This window comes from Propithecus coquereli, unplaced genomic scaffold, assembly GCF_000956105.1.
Source record: "Propithecus coquereli isolate 6110/MARCELLA unplaced genomic scaffold, Pcoq_1.0 Scaffold378, whole genome shotgun sequence".
In the NCBI taxonomy this organism is placed as follows: Eukaryota; Metazoa; Chordata; class Mammalia; order Primates; family Indriidae; genus Propithecus; species Propithecus coquereli.
In genome coordinates, this window is record NW_012149485.1 from 1345847 (window position 1) to 1359225 (window position 13379).

Here is a 13379-nt window from a genome sequence, read left to right on the forward strand (position 1 = left end):
AAATACACATATGTCCATACCTATTTCTGTATCTGTATATACATGTATGTGTGTGTGCACATACGCATACCTAACCATGAGTTCATTCTCCAAATCCATTCTAACACCACAGAGTTTAATCTGGTCTTCTTCCTTTCCATATTTGACAGGATCATGTTGAAAGAACTCAGGAGCCAACTTGAAGAGGCTTCCACAAGCCAAATTTGAACAGCAATAAGAATAATAACTGCAGTGCAGTAAAACATAGCAAATATATTTAAATGCATGACTTCATTGTGTTCCTTAAAAAATTAATAGTAATAAAAATCTTCATTGGCCACTTTGGGAAGATGTTATTTTGGACACTGATTAAAGAGACAGAATCAAACATTTAGTTTATCTCTCCTATATGAACTGTATACCAGGGTAGCCAAAAACTTGAGGGAGGGGAATTGTAACCCTTAATGAAGTAATGAATCTAGGCAATAATCATCAATTCATAAGAGGAGACAACCAGATACCATGAACCTCTTGATGCAAATTGAAACTACCTATGAAATACTCTTTTCAAAAACCAAATCTTAGCCTGATCATGTCTCAAGATATAACTCCTAGTTTAAAGGAAATGCAGGGAATAAAAGTAGCTATTAAGTGACATAGCAGGAATGCAGTCGGCAAAGTATAGACTGTGGGGAACTATAGGACAGATACCTGGTCTCTTTTGCAAATTGCTTTTGAAAAAAGAGATTGAAGGCGGGGAGTATCTATAGATCAAAAGAGACTTGAAGCATATCAACTGACTGTGCTACGTGGGCCTTGTTTGGCTCCTCATCCAAACAAGCACACTTAAAAAGTGAGATAAGCAGGGAAATTGGAACATTAACTAGATAGTTGGTACTAAGAATTAAATTTTTAAGTGTGGCAATGGTTATATGATATGTTTTACAAGCGTCCTTATCTTTAGAAATACATACCGAAATATGTAAGGATAAAACAGCATGATGCCTGGGATTTACTTCCTAACAATCTTGGAGGGTAGGGGTGTGGTAGAAATAAACGAGATTGTCCATAAGAGGTCATTATACTTTTCTCTATTTTTGTCTGTGTTTGAAATTTTCTAAAGTGAAAGTTAAAAAGTGGTGCTGCCAGCTCTGAGGCATTTCCCAAGAGGGCAGGCCAGGGTCCTGGCAGTGAGTGCCACCTTACTAGGTGCCTGCATGCAGACCACAGCTGGGGAGAGTAGGACACCATGTTCTTCTCGTTGCCTTATCCCTGGCACACAGTAGTCGGTAAACAATGGGAGAAGAAATGAGGGTCCCCAACGGTGACAGCTGACATTTGGGGTGAATTCTATTCTGAAATCAGTTCCATGACTCATAACTGAGTCACTCACACCACATGGTATTTAAGCACTTCCCTATTCCCAAGGCTGCCGCTATACATGGTGACATGATGTATGTGACCCTCCTCTTCCCAGGCTCAGGCCCGATGTCACCGCATAGGCCAGAGCAAAGCCGTGAAGGTGTATCGCCTCATCACTCGGAATTCCTACGAGCGGGAGATGTTTGACAAGGCCAGCCTTAAGCTGGGGCTGGACAAGGCTGTTCTCCAGGACATCAACCGAAAGGGCGGCACCAATGGGGTGAGTTAGATGGGCCTGCTCTGGAGCCTTAAGGAGCATTCGTCACAGTTCAGGCCTCTCCTACAGCTGGTTCGGGGTTCATTTGCACTATATTGAGTCAGCCCACACATAGTTATTGGATAATTCCCTACAGTAGGGGATGTTCAGGGTCAAGTCTCGGCATTTTCTAGATGGATAAAGGAAATATGTGGGAGCAGTTATGTGGTAGGATTGCCCAGCATGGTATAACATTTCAGTAAACAGAGTTTTTAACTGGGCCCATTGGAAGCCAGTATATCTTAACACTCTTAACTGTGTAAATATGTATTTGTTACTATGCCTTATCTCATACTCCAGACTTCTAGCTTTGAGGGTATAATGGGACCAATGTTATCTGTGTCCCCTCTGGCCCCTGACAGTGCTCAGCTTGTTAAAGATGTTCAGTGCATAATGATCAGTGAATAAATGAATGAATAAATTAGCAGCTTGAAATATGACAGTTAACATCTTTTTCTCCCTAGGGAGGCATAAAAATTGCAGCTAAGATTCTTAAATTGTCTCAAAGTATAGACAAACAAAGTAGAATCCTTAATGTCTGGGCTCAGGGCATCAATGATTGGGAATTAAAACCTTCTAAATGAGTCATCTTTAGTCCAGATGTTCTGTATCTTCTTAGCTATGTATATGTTGCTAAGTATAAAACTTCAAGTTACCCATGCCGGGAGTCACGGAATTCCCTCTTCTGATTGATATAAAGAGAACCAGATTCTTAATTACAACCAGGAAAGGGTATTTTGAACCCCATTTCCTGTTTTCATCAAGACTTGAGAAGATCACACTTGGCACAGGATCCTTTTTTTTTTTTTTTAAGTTAAGAAGTAATGAAACTTCCAATGCTAATGTATGTATTTATTTAATAATGAATAAATCATTATTCTTCAGCTCATTTGGTACATCTGGAGGTTTTTAAAGGTACAGGCTCAAACTAAAATATTAAAAAAGATGTCAGAAATAGCCTCTTTAATGGTGTATGACATTCAATAATAACTAACATCCTGCAGAATGCTAGGGCCCTTGGATCATGTGCCGGGCTTTATTCCAGAGCTCCCTATAGAGGATTGTCTGCCTGCCTGCCCACCCCCAGAGTACCTTTGTCTGGGTTTTCATTTTCTGAAGTTTGTGCCCATGTCCTTTGTTCTTATAACATGTTCAGTTAGTGGAAAAATTTTGTACTGAATCAAAAAGGCCAGATTTGAGGCCATTTTTCTCCTGTACATTTTCCACTTTGTGAGTAGCCTTTGGTGACCTGTCCAGGTACAGCAGCTCTCAAAAATGGAGGTGGAGGACTTGCTTCGGAAAGGTGCTTATGGAGCCTTAATGGATGAAGAAGATGAAGGCTCCAAGTTCTGTGAAGAAGACATAGACCAGATTCTGCAGAGGAGAACCCACACCATCACCATCCAGTCCGAGGGGAAAGGGTCCACTTTTGCCAAGGTACAGGACCTTCTCTCCAGAGTCATTGAGGGTAGGAGGGAAAGGAAAATTGTTTATTCTCTGACCCTCATTAGCAGGCTTCTGTTTCTCTGAATGCAAACCCTCGAAAAATGGTCTGGCTGCTCATCTAGTCTATGTGACTCTCTGATGCAGGTCCTTAGAGGAAGTCTTAATAGTGAGGGGCTATAGGAAGAAAACACCACTCTTAGACATTGAGAGCTGGTCTCTAGCAGGTAGGATAGACAATTTACTTTGTAGTTTGCTCTGAAACCTTTGAATGATCATCCTGACTCCCGTTTAGAGCACTCCTTGATCACTGTCAGAGTAGAACCTCCAGTGAACACTACATTTGCCACACTTAAGCAATATTTTGTTCATTTCATACAAAAGAGATTTTCCATCAGATTCCCAGCTTCTAGTCTAGTTGCCTGTTTCCTCTGCTGTTCAGGTCACTGGATTTAGAACTTATAGATCACTCTCAGGTTTCCCTGGCCACAAGCTTTGCTGATTCCTGTGTGAGGTTTGTGACCTGTTTGATTAAATCTCCTGTTTGGTGACTCCTGTAGGACTTTTTCAATATGACAGTCTGCGTTGTACTGAAAGAGGAGAATATATGGTTGATCTATCATTTGACTTGGCTTTATACCTCATATTGCCCAGCCAGGTACCCTTTATGTAGCAGACATTTGGTAACTGTTGAACTGAAAGAAAAATTGGGTTTTTTATTTTGGAGATAGGGTCTCGCTCTGTTGCCTGGGCTAGAGTGCAGTGGCGTCATGATAGCTCACTGCAGGCTCAAACTCCTGGGCTCAAGCGATCCTCCTGTCTCAGCTTCCCAAAGTGCTAGGATTACAGGTGTGAGCCACTGTGCCAATCCTAGAAAAGTTAGAAGAATTAACCCTTTCATAGACACCAAGTAGCACATTGCCATTGTCTTCCAGGATTTGCCTTCGTACTTGCAAGTTTAAGTTCCAAATAATGATCCCACAGGTTGAAATTGTATTTTTATCACCATATCTTTAAAAGAAAAAAAGAATAGCTTTGAGATTTTCACATTCATTGTATAAGCTCTGTTGGGGGTTCGGTTTTAAATGCAGATAGATAATATACTTAAGTTTCTGGTGCATCTGAAATAACACAAGTGGTTTTTTAGTTTGCACTGTGTTCAATGCATTTTATTGACTCTTGTTTTCTTCACAGGCTAGCTTTGTGGCTTCAGGAAACAGAACAGATATCTCCTTAGATGATCCTAACTTTTGGCAGAAATGGGCTAAAATAGCTGAACTAGACACTGAAGCAAAGAACGAAAAGGTACAGCTTAAGAATTCCACTGAACATTTCACTGGTGTCTTATACGACCATAAATTCCTACACAGCTCAAGTCATGATTTACTCCTGAGTCATGGTTCTTAGATGACATGATATTTGTAATGTACTTAGAGCATGCCTGGCACATAGACAATACTTGATAAATGTTAACTTTTGTAATTTTAAAATGAACTAATGGGACATTCAGTCTGTTGTGCACTCAGGAAATCAGACGAGGGCAATGAGAACTGGAACTGGCCAAACAAGTCAAGTTCAGCCAATATTCCATCCCTGACATGTGACTATTTTACCACTATTTCAACACTTGCTATGAAAGAAACTTCACCTCTGATAAATAATAGAAAGAGGAAAAAAAGCATGCAAACAAAAGTTTGTTAGCTTTACCTCCATTCTTTCAGTGTCTCAAGTTTTCCTATTTCTGTACGTGAGGAAAAGAATGGGCTTTGGGATGAAACCAGAGTATGCCTTTGAGGAAGGTACTTGACCTCGCTGAGACAAGTAATAAAAGGAGGTGGTGAAGCCCACACCACAGGGTCGTGAGGTAACGTTTGTGAATATAACTGGCACCAGTGCCCCGCTCACTGTGAGGCACCCCTCAAGTGTTAATTTCCCTTCCTCCATCTCTCACCCATCAACTAACTTCAGGATGAGTGCATATCCCTTCCTACCCATCTTCTCAGGTTAGTGTTGAACTCTAATGGACCCACAAACCCAGGAGACAATCCCTGCTTATAGCTGGCTAGTGCAGTGACCAGTACATTTCTTCTGTAGGATTGCCAGGAGTTGCTTAATCCAACCTCTTTTCTCCAAATAGAAATGCTGTTTTTCTTCTTTTCAGAAGTTTCTGCAGTCTCCTTTAGTAACCTGTCTTAAGTGTTTCTCACAGTGTCACGATCAAGAAGTTACCATGTATGCAGGACAGTGGGGGTGAGAAGGGGAAGTTGGCAGTCAGAAGCAGTCAGAGCCTTCCAAGGTAGGAAGCACTGTGATCAAAGCAGGGATGACACCGGAAATGTGTTATCTGGCCTATGTAGAGGAGGGTTCAGAGTTTAGCCTGGCTTTGGGAAGAGGTGAGGGGGAAGGAGTGAGGAGCAGGAAGCAAAGGAGACTAGAGAACATGTGATGGGTGTGCCCAGGGGTGCCACCAGAATGAGCGAGTTTACTGAGCTGGGGATTGTATTTTTGGCAAAAGACAAAAAGGTTAGTTAGATCAGTATCAGTGGAAGAGAGATAATAGAAGCAGCCAGAATATGCGTTTGTCTTCAGAAAGTTGCTGAGCAGATGGAATTCTCTAGCATGTCCTGCCTCCAGAGCTCAGACTACTCTGCGTGCTGAGCAGAACAGCTGGGGCTCGCCACTCCAGTCTTTCCTGGCAAGAGCAGACTGCCGCTCTGGGCACTGGGGCGCCTTGCCTGCCTGTGCCCCTGGTAGAATGACTGCAGAAACAGCAGACAGCACTGGGAGCCAGGGAACACGCCAACTTGAGCAAGTCCCAGAGAATCCCCTCTGCTTGTCCTGTGGTCACGGAGACAGCAGGTGTGCAGGGGAAGAGCCTTTCCTGCTAGAAGATGAGACAAGGGCGTGGCTCTTTCCCAAATATGTCCTGAGGAACGGCAGCAGGATATGTTTGTGTACTCTGATGGGAGCAAAGAGAAGAGGACTTTCTCCCAACAATCCTCTCCATTTCTAGGAAAGCTTAGTGATCGACCGGCCTCGTGTGAGAAAGCAGACCAAACACTACAACTCATTTGAGGAAGATGAGCTCATGGAATTTTCAGAGTTAGACAGTGACTCAGATGAAAGGCCCACGAGGTCCAGGCGCCTCAATGACAAAGCCAGGCGCTACCTCCGAGCCGAGTGCTTCCGGGTAGAGAAGAACCTGCTTATCTTTGGGTGGGTATTGGCTCTGCTTGGTTTTGTTGTTGTTTTTTACCCCCCTCTGCTTTTCAATCCCTCAGATTGGCCCAGGGTGTCTTTCCAGTTAGCTCTGGAATTACGGGACTGATGGGGGTCTGTTGGAGCAAGAGAGAACTGTCTTTTCTGTCCAGAATCCCCCTTGGTCTTGATATGCTCTGCAGCCATGGTATAGACATGCTGTGATTTTCTCCTATGCTTGTCACAACAAATCTCTCATTTGCTGCCTGGTACTGATCTCCTGCCTTTTCCCCCTAAGAATATGTAAGGAGTCAGTGCAACAAATATAACAGTCAAGGTATGATTTGTATGGGGCTCTGGCTTTGGTAGAAACAGAAGGTTCAGCTTCTATGAGTTCACCATTGCTTTTAAATACTGCAGCTGGACTCTGTTTTAATTCAGAATTTATTCCCCGCTCCCAGTATTTTGGTCCCTCCCTTCTTAACATTCCAGTGGCCATATGAAGCTCTCAGTGTCCAATGTCCAGGTCACCTTAGTGACATTTGATGTGCTACAGTCATGCAGTCCTCAGAGGACTTTTGGGACAAAGGCCTCAGGGTGATTAATAGACCCAATAGACTCAGCTGAGAATGAGAAGTACTCTGGGCTCTGGTTTGCCTGCTGTCGGGTGGGTACATGCAGGGCCCTTCCTCCCTCCAACGAACGCCCTTCTGTATTGCCACTGTCAGCTGGGGCCGGTGGAAGGACATCCTGACTCATGGCCGATTCAAGTGGCATCTGAACGAGAAGGACATGGAGATGATTTGCCGTGCCCTGCTGGTGTACTGTGTCAAGCATTATAAGGGGGATGAGAAGATCAAGAGTTTCATCTGGGAATTGATTACACCTACCAAAGATGGGCAGGCCCAGACCCTCCAGAACCACTCAGGTGAGAGGTGGCAGGGCCGTGCCTGAGATGCACAGCTCCCCGCACCTTCATTCCCTCTTCCTTCGAGGGGTCATATTGCTGTGCTTTAGGGACTTTTCTTTCTCAGATCTGTTTCAGAATGTTACCTGAGGAAAGGATGGTGATGCTTTCAGTTCTCCCTGAGAATCATCCAGTGTTGTCTGTGATGTTTTATTTAAGTACAGTTGGGCCTTCTTGAAGAGTCCCAAGCCAGTCCTGCCCACTAATCTGAGTCTCACTGGGCTGCTCCCCTGGATTGGGGACTCACACCTGTGCTCTGTGACTTGCATTTTGCATTTCACTATTCTGTTCTTATTCCACCTCTGTCTGTACTTCCCCTTCCCTATGCTTGGCCAAAGCTCTCATTCAAGTTTCAGGTCAAGTGTTCCTTTTCCCCCTCTAGGATATAAAGTTCCCAAAGGGCACAGGTTGGGTTACACCTTTCTTATTCTTCACAGGGTACTGAATGAGCCTTACTGACTGATCAAATGGTCCCAAGGTTGCATAAGTAGGCGACTAGGCACATCGCCTCACCACCATCACTGCCTGTGTGTTGAGGAGTGGTTCTCTCATCCAGGGCCCACCCAGCTCTGTTCTTACACCCATGCTTAAGCCCCCTTGGCTCACCCACTTGCCCTACACTGTTTCTGTTTCAGGGTTGTCTGCCCCAGTCCCCAGAGGGAGGAAGGGGAAGAAGACAAAGAACCAGCTGCTACTCCCAGAGCTGAAGAATGCGGACTGGCTGGCCACCTGCAACCCCGAGGTGGTCCTACATGATGATGGCTACAAGAAACATCTTAAACAACACTGCAACAAGTGAGTGTGCCCTGTCCCATCCCCTGGTGGCAGCCCTCCTCAGACCTGTCCTGACTCCCGGGAAACCCCCAGGGAGACCACTTCATGCTCCTGTACTACTTACTATGCAAGGTCTAGAAAGACAGGATATGTGATCTTTGGTCTAAACTGGTTCAGAAAACCATGTTAAAGCTCCTCTGACTCCTTTAACAGTATCTCTTCTCTCCCACAAAACCATGCCTCTCTCCATGTATTGTGTGCCCCTGAGAGTTTTTCTCATCTAACTCTCAAAAGCCAGTCAAGGTACCCTCTGCCCTGAGGTCACATTAACAAGGGCAGAACACTGACCTCAGTGGCCACTACTCTCAGTCCCTGTGCCAAGTTGCTTCCTCTTCCAATTTGCCGTTGCTATCCATGGCCTCCAGCTATTTGATGGGCATGTGTTTGAGATAGTGCTCTTTCTATCTGTAGGCTAACAGCTGGGTTGAGGGTAGGGAAGGCAGCAAAAAATAAAGGTGATTGAAAATCAAACTGTTCTTGTGTAGTTTAGACCTGGGAAGTTAGGGCACTCAGCCACAAAACAATGACAAGTTTGCACATAGATATTTGCATCACTGTACAGTGTATTTGATCCTTAGAAATCATCTAATCCAGCTCTAGGTCATGCAAGAGTTATCTCTCCAGCATTCCTGTAGTAAATGTCAGGGCCTCTGTTTGGATACCTGGTTATTAAGAGTTTATTACCTTAAGAGGTTTTGCTTGGTTTTTCTTGCCTCACTGTAATGTCAGCTTAATGATTCTGTAGTTGGTGGGTCGTGGTTTTTGTTCTTCTACAGATAAAATCTAATCCCTTCCCTTGATCACTCCAAATACTTGAAGATAGGTCTCATGCTCAGTACTGTAATAAAAATTACTATACACAAAAGTACAAGCTCTTTGGAGATAGTAGTAAGCACTCAAAGTGTTGGTTATTATTAGTAGGATATTATTTAGAGACATGACTTTTGTCATCAAAAGAATTTTTTAAAAAGTAAAAAGCACTGCTTCAAATCCAAGCTAAAAGAAGTCGGGATAGTGGTTATCTATTGGGGTGAGTAGTGACTGGAAGAGAATACCAGGGGGACTTAGGGGAAGAGTTCTGCTTCCTGATCTAGATGCTGGATACGCATGTGTGTTCCATTTGTGGAAATTCATCAAGCTGTACATTTATGCAGTGTGCACTTTGCGAAAGTATATTTTACATCAATAAAGTGCCTTTAAGAGAAAGACAGAAAAAGAGATAACCACCACCCAAAATATTAGTGGGTTGTTTTGTTTGGCTAAACCAGGGATGCCGCAAACCTGCGCCAGCTGTACTTCCCTTTGAGTTCAGACACCATCTGGGAGGAGGTGACTGAGGAGTTGTCCATCTGTCCTCTGAATTGATTTGCTTCCCACGTAAAGGATAAGTGAATACTATTGGCTTTAAATTGTATTCTTTCATGCTACAGATACTGCCAAACACCAACACATCTGCTTTTTTTTTAGAGAAATGGAAACAGCTTCCCCTATTTGACATCGTCAGGAAAGCCTTCCTCTGATTGCACTAGATCTCAACAGGCAGGACTGTGACATTCTGTTCCAGTTTTTACTAAGGAGGCTGTCATATCAGCTAGGTTTAAGTATCAGCAATGGTTGTAAATTCTTAGAGAGTTCTTAATTCTCTGGGCTGGGAAAAAAAAAAAACAAAAAACCTCAAAATTGTTTGAGTTGATTGACAGCTGAGGTAAGAAGTGGTATACCAAAGATGTAACGAATGGTTCTTTCCAATCTTAAAAGTTCTGTTGCTTTCTTTTTTTTTTTTTTTTTTTTTTTGGAGACAGAGTCTTGCTCTGTTGCCTGGGCTAGAGTGCCATGGCGTCAGCCTAGCTCACAGCAACCTCAAATTCCTGGGCTTAAGCAGTCCTTGTGCCTCCGCCTCCCAAGTAGCTGGGACTACAGGTATGCATGAGCATGCCTGGCTAATTTTTTCTATATATTTTTAGATGTCCAGATAATTTCTTTCTATTTTTAGTAGAGATGGGGTCTCACTCTTGTTCAGGCTGGTCTTGAACTCCTAACCTCGAGCTATCCTCCCGCCTCGGCCTCCCAGAGTGCTAGGATTACAGGAGTGAGCCACTGCACCCAGCCTGCTTTCTTATGTATTACTTTATGTCACTAAGTTCATGAGTTTTAATTTGTTCACATTAATGTGTTCGCCTTTCATAGGGTACTTTTGCGAGTCCGGATGCTGTACTACCTGAAAGCTGAAATACTGGGGGAAGCAGCTGAGAAAGCATTTGAAGGAACTCCTGCCAGGTAAAGCAAATCAGCCTTACCTCTCAATGGTAAAGAATTAACATAAAGTGCCTGTTCAAGCAGCTGGCTAAACTTCCCTATGCTTCAAGAGGCCCATGTTCCCGCCTTGCCCAGGACCAGTTACCCAGATGGTCACTCAGGCAAGGCCCTCTTTATTTCCCAATTGTACCAGTGCAGACCATCTTGTTCTCAAATAGTGCTTCAGATTCCTGTGTGTTTAGGCTACATATTGAGCCAAGATGATGTGGGTGCTATTTTAGGCCTTCAGTCATCTATGTATGATTCAGTCTCTTGGGGAAGTTCTGCCTTCAGATGACCAATATATTGATAGCTTTTGTTGTGGTTCTCAACTGAAGATGCAAAACAGAACTACTTTATACATATAGATCCCAAGGCCCCACCCTAGACCATCTGGCACTGGATTCTACAAGCGGTGCTTCAAGACTCCGTGTCAATCAGTCTAAGGTGGAGCCTGGAAATCAAGTGCATATGCTTAAATCACTCCTGAAGTGGTTCTCATGCAAAGCCCTGGTTGAGAAACATTCACCCACAGCCTTCTGAACTATCTGTTTGTTGTTACTTCAACATCTCAGCATGCAACTAGGAATGTGACTTAATACCAGGGCTAGGCCAGTAGCTTTTGCATTGTTTTGTGTCTGTGTTGAAGGAACTCTGAGTCTATGCCCTTCCTTCCATAGGGAGCTGGATGTGCCTCTGCCTGACATCGACTACATGGAAATCCCAGTGGATTGGTGGGATGCTGAGGCTGATAAGTCTCTTCTCATTGGCGTGTTCAAGCATGGTGTGTATTTTCGGTGAATGTTTTCCCTTCTGGATCAGTACCCCCCTCCCCAAAAGATGACCACCCCCCCAAGGCACTCTGAATAAGCTTGGCATATTCCTGCAAAACTCCATAGTCCTGCTACACATCCTTCTTAGATGGTAGATTCTTCTGGGAATTTCGACCAGATGAATATGTGGCTCATGGTAATACTGTGAATATTTTATTAAGAACTTGTTTGGTGTGTACCTGCCTCACTTGCCTGTCCCCCATTGTCGGGGCTGGGACTGCCTCTCATTAACTCTTAGAGTCCCAGTGTCTGCTGTAGTGTATGGCACATAGTAGGCACCCAGTGTTTCTTGAGTAAAGGAATAAATAAATGGTGGGAAATGCTAAGTTTTAGCATTTCAAATGTATTTCATATGTATGTGGAATTCCAAAGTTTTTCTAGATAATCAGCATATTCCTGGTGTGTATCCTTTGCCCCATTGGCTTAAAAATCTAAGCATAGAAAATGGCATGGACAAACTTTTTTTTTTAATGTGGTAACCAGGAGACTAAAGAGGACTAAGAGAGGTTTTTGAATAGCTTGGAAAAATTGAAGTAAGTGGCCCTTCACTTCTCTCACTGTTTTAAGCACCTGTCCTTGCTTTCATCCAACTGCCAACTGTTAAAATGAATGATGAAAGTGATAGTCGCCCATAGTATGCCTGATACACACCTTCCCTGCCAGGTGAATCAACAGAAATTTTAAACTGGGGAGCAGGGTTTAAAGTGGAAAGAGTTAGGTAAACCTGCCTTTAGCTGTCAACTCTGCCACAGAGTTGGCAAGTCATAGCTTCTCTGGTCTGTTTCCTCACCTGTACAGTGGGGGAGGGGGTAGTATCAAAACACCCTCCCTGGAGGGTTATTTGAAGATTAAATAAGACCACCTAGGACAGTGCTTGGTACGTAATAGGTGCTTGGTGCTATTCTACTCCCCCATATTATTCTACCTCTGGAATGTTGTTAACTTTCTAATATCTACTTTATAAGAGAATTCTTCAACTTTTACAGGCTAACCAGCTACATTTAAGTAACAACCATGCCTATACCTGTTTTAATTTGGAATCCCCTCAAAACTTGGATTCTGGTGTTAAGAATGCAGGCTTCAGGAGGTGCAGTGCTGCTGAGAACTGTCTGTCAAACCGCCAGGGTTAAGCTAGAGCAGTGCTATCCAGTAGAACTACATGCAGTGATGCAAATGCCCTGATTCTGCGCTGTCCACTGTGTAAACCACTAGCCATGTGTGGCTATCGAGCATTTGAAATGTGACTGGTATAACTAAGCAACTATTTTTAATTTTATGTAATTTTAATTAATTTAAATTTAAATAGCCACATGTGGCTAGTGGCTTCTTTGTTGGACAGTGCAGGGCTAGAACTCAGTTCCAAAGTGGGAAGATATATGTTTTCTCTCTGTTAATCACAAGGTACCACAGTGCAACCTAGACTTGGTTTAACCTAATTTTGGAAAGAACCCAGAAGACAACAGGCTGCTAGAGGTAGCCAGCCAGATTCCAGAGCATCTGAACTTTGTATGTGTGGAAAAGCCTAGTGACCCTGGGTCTCATTTTAGTGGTAGTTTTAGGACAGATTGCCAAATCTATGGTGACAAGGTGATGTAAAACGAGGACACCTAAAGTCCCAGCAGTGTGGCAGACAGAATTTACAAGCTTCCTCTCCTTCCTCTCCCACCCCAACACACCTACCACAGACATACAGGAAGTTGGGGTAAATTTGGACTTGAAAGAAATAAGGGAAAACCCCCAAATGCAGAGGTCACTTAAAGCCAGAGCTGAAAGCTTGGGGGCTAATATGACAGTGGACCAGAGGGACTGAGTCTTTAATGCCCATGCATAGATAGGAAACACGGCCTTGGAAGGGTTGCCCTTCCAGGAAATGGGAGCAAGTAAAAGCTCTCTGGCCCAGAAAAGCAAAGCTGGAGGAACATATCCCCTAGAGATAAGGAGATGGAGACATGAAAGAGAAGATGACACATGGAAGAAAAAGTTGAAGTTGACATCCAAGGGTAAAACAAGACGTGCCTGGCACATACAATAGCAACCTGGTATGGCAAAATCAATATCACACAAAAACTCTTTAAGGCAAAAAGCATACTTTGGGAGAAAGAGGATTGTTACACAGTGATGATAGGTGTAATTCACCAGGAAGATGTAACAA

At 43.6% G+C, this 13379-nt stretch overlaps 1 protein-coding gene across 1 annotated transcript in view; it reads left to right on the forward strand.

The window, feature by feature from the left end:
* CHD6 (chromodomain helicase DNA binding protein 6) overlaps positions 1-13379 on the forward strand; it is a 155956-nt gene that overhangs the window by 102421 nt on the left and 40156 nt on the right. The window contains exons 17-24 of the mRNA XM_012652065.1: positions 1457-1621; positions 2915-3094; positions 4295-4405; positions 6114-6316; positions 7027-7226; positions 7901-8060; positions 10287-10376; positions 11075-11178. Of these exons, the coding sequence (XP_012507519.1) occupies positions 1457-1621; positions 2915-3094; positions 4295-4405; positions 6114-6316; positions 7027-7226; positions 7901-8060; positions 10287-10376; positions 11075-11178 (1213 nt within the window). The remainder of the gene's footprint in view (positions 1-1456; positions 1622-2914; positions 3095-4294; positions 4406-6113; positions 6317-7026; positions 7227-7900; positions 8061-10286; positions 10377-11074; positions 11179-13379) is intronic.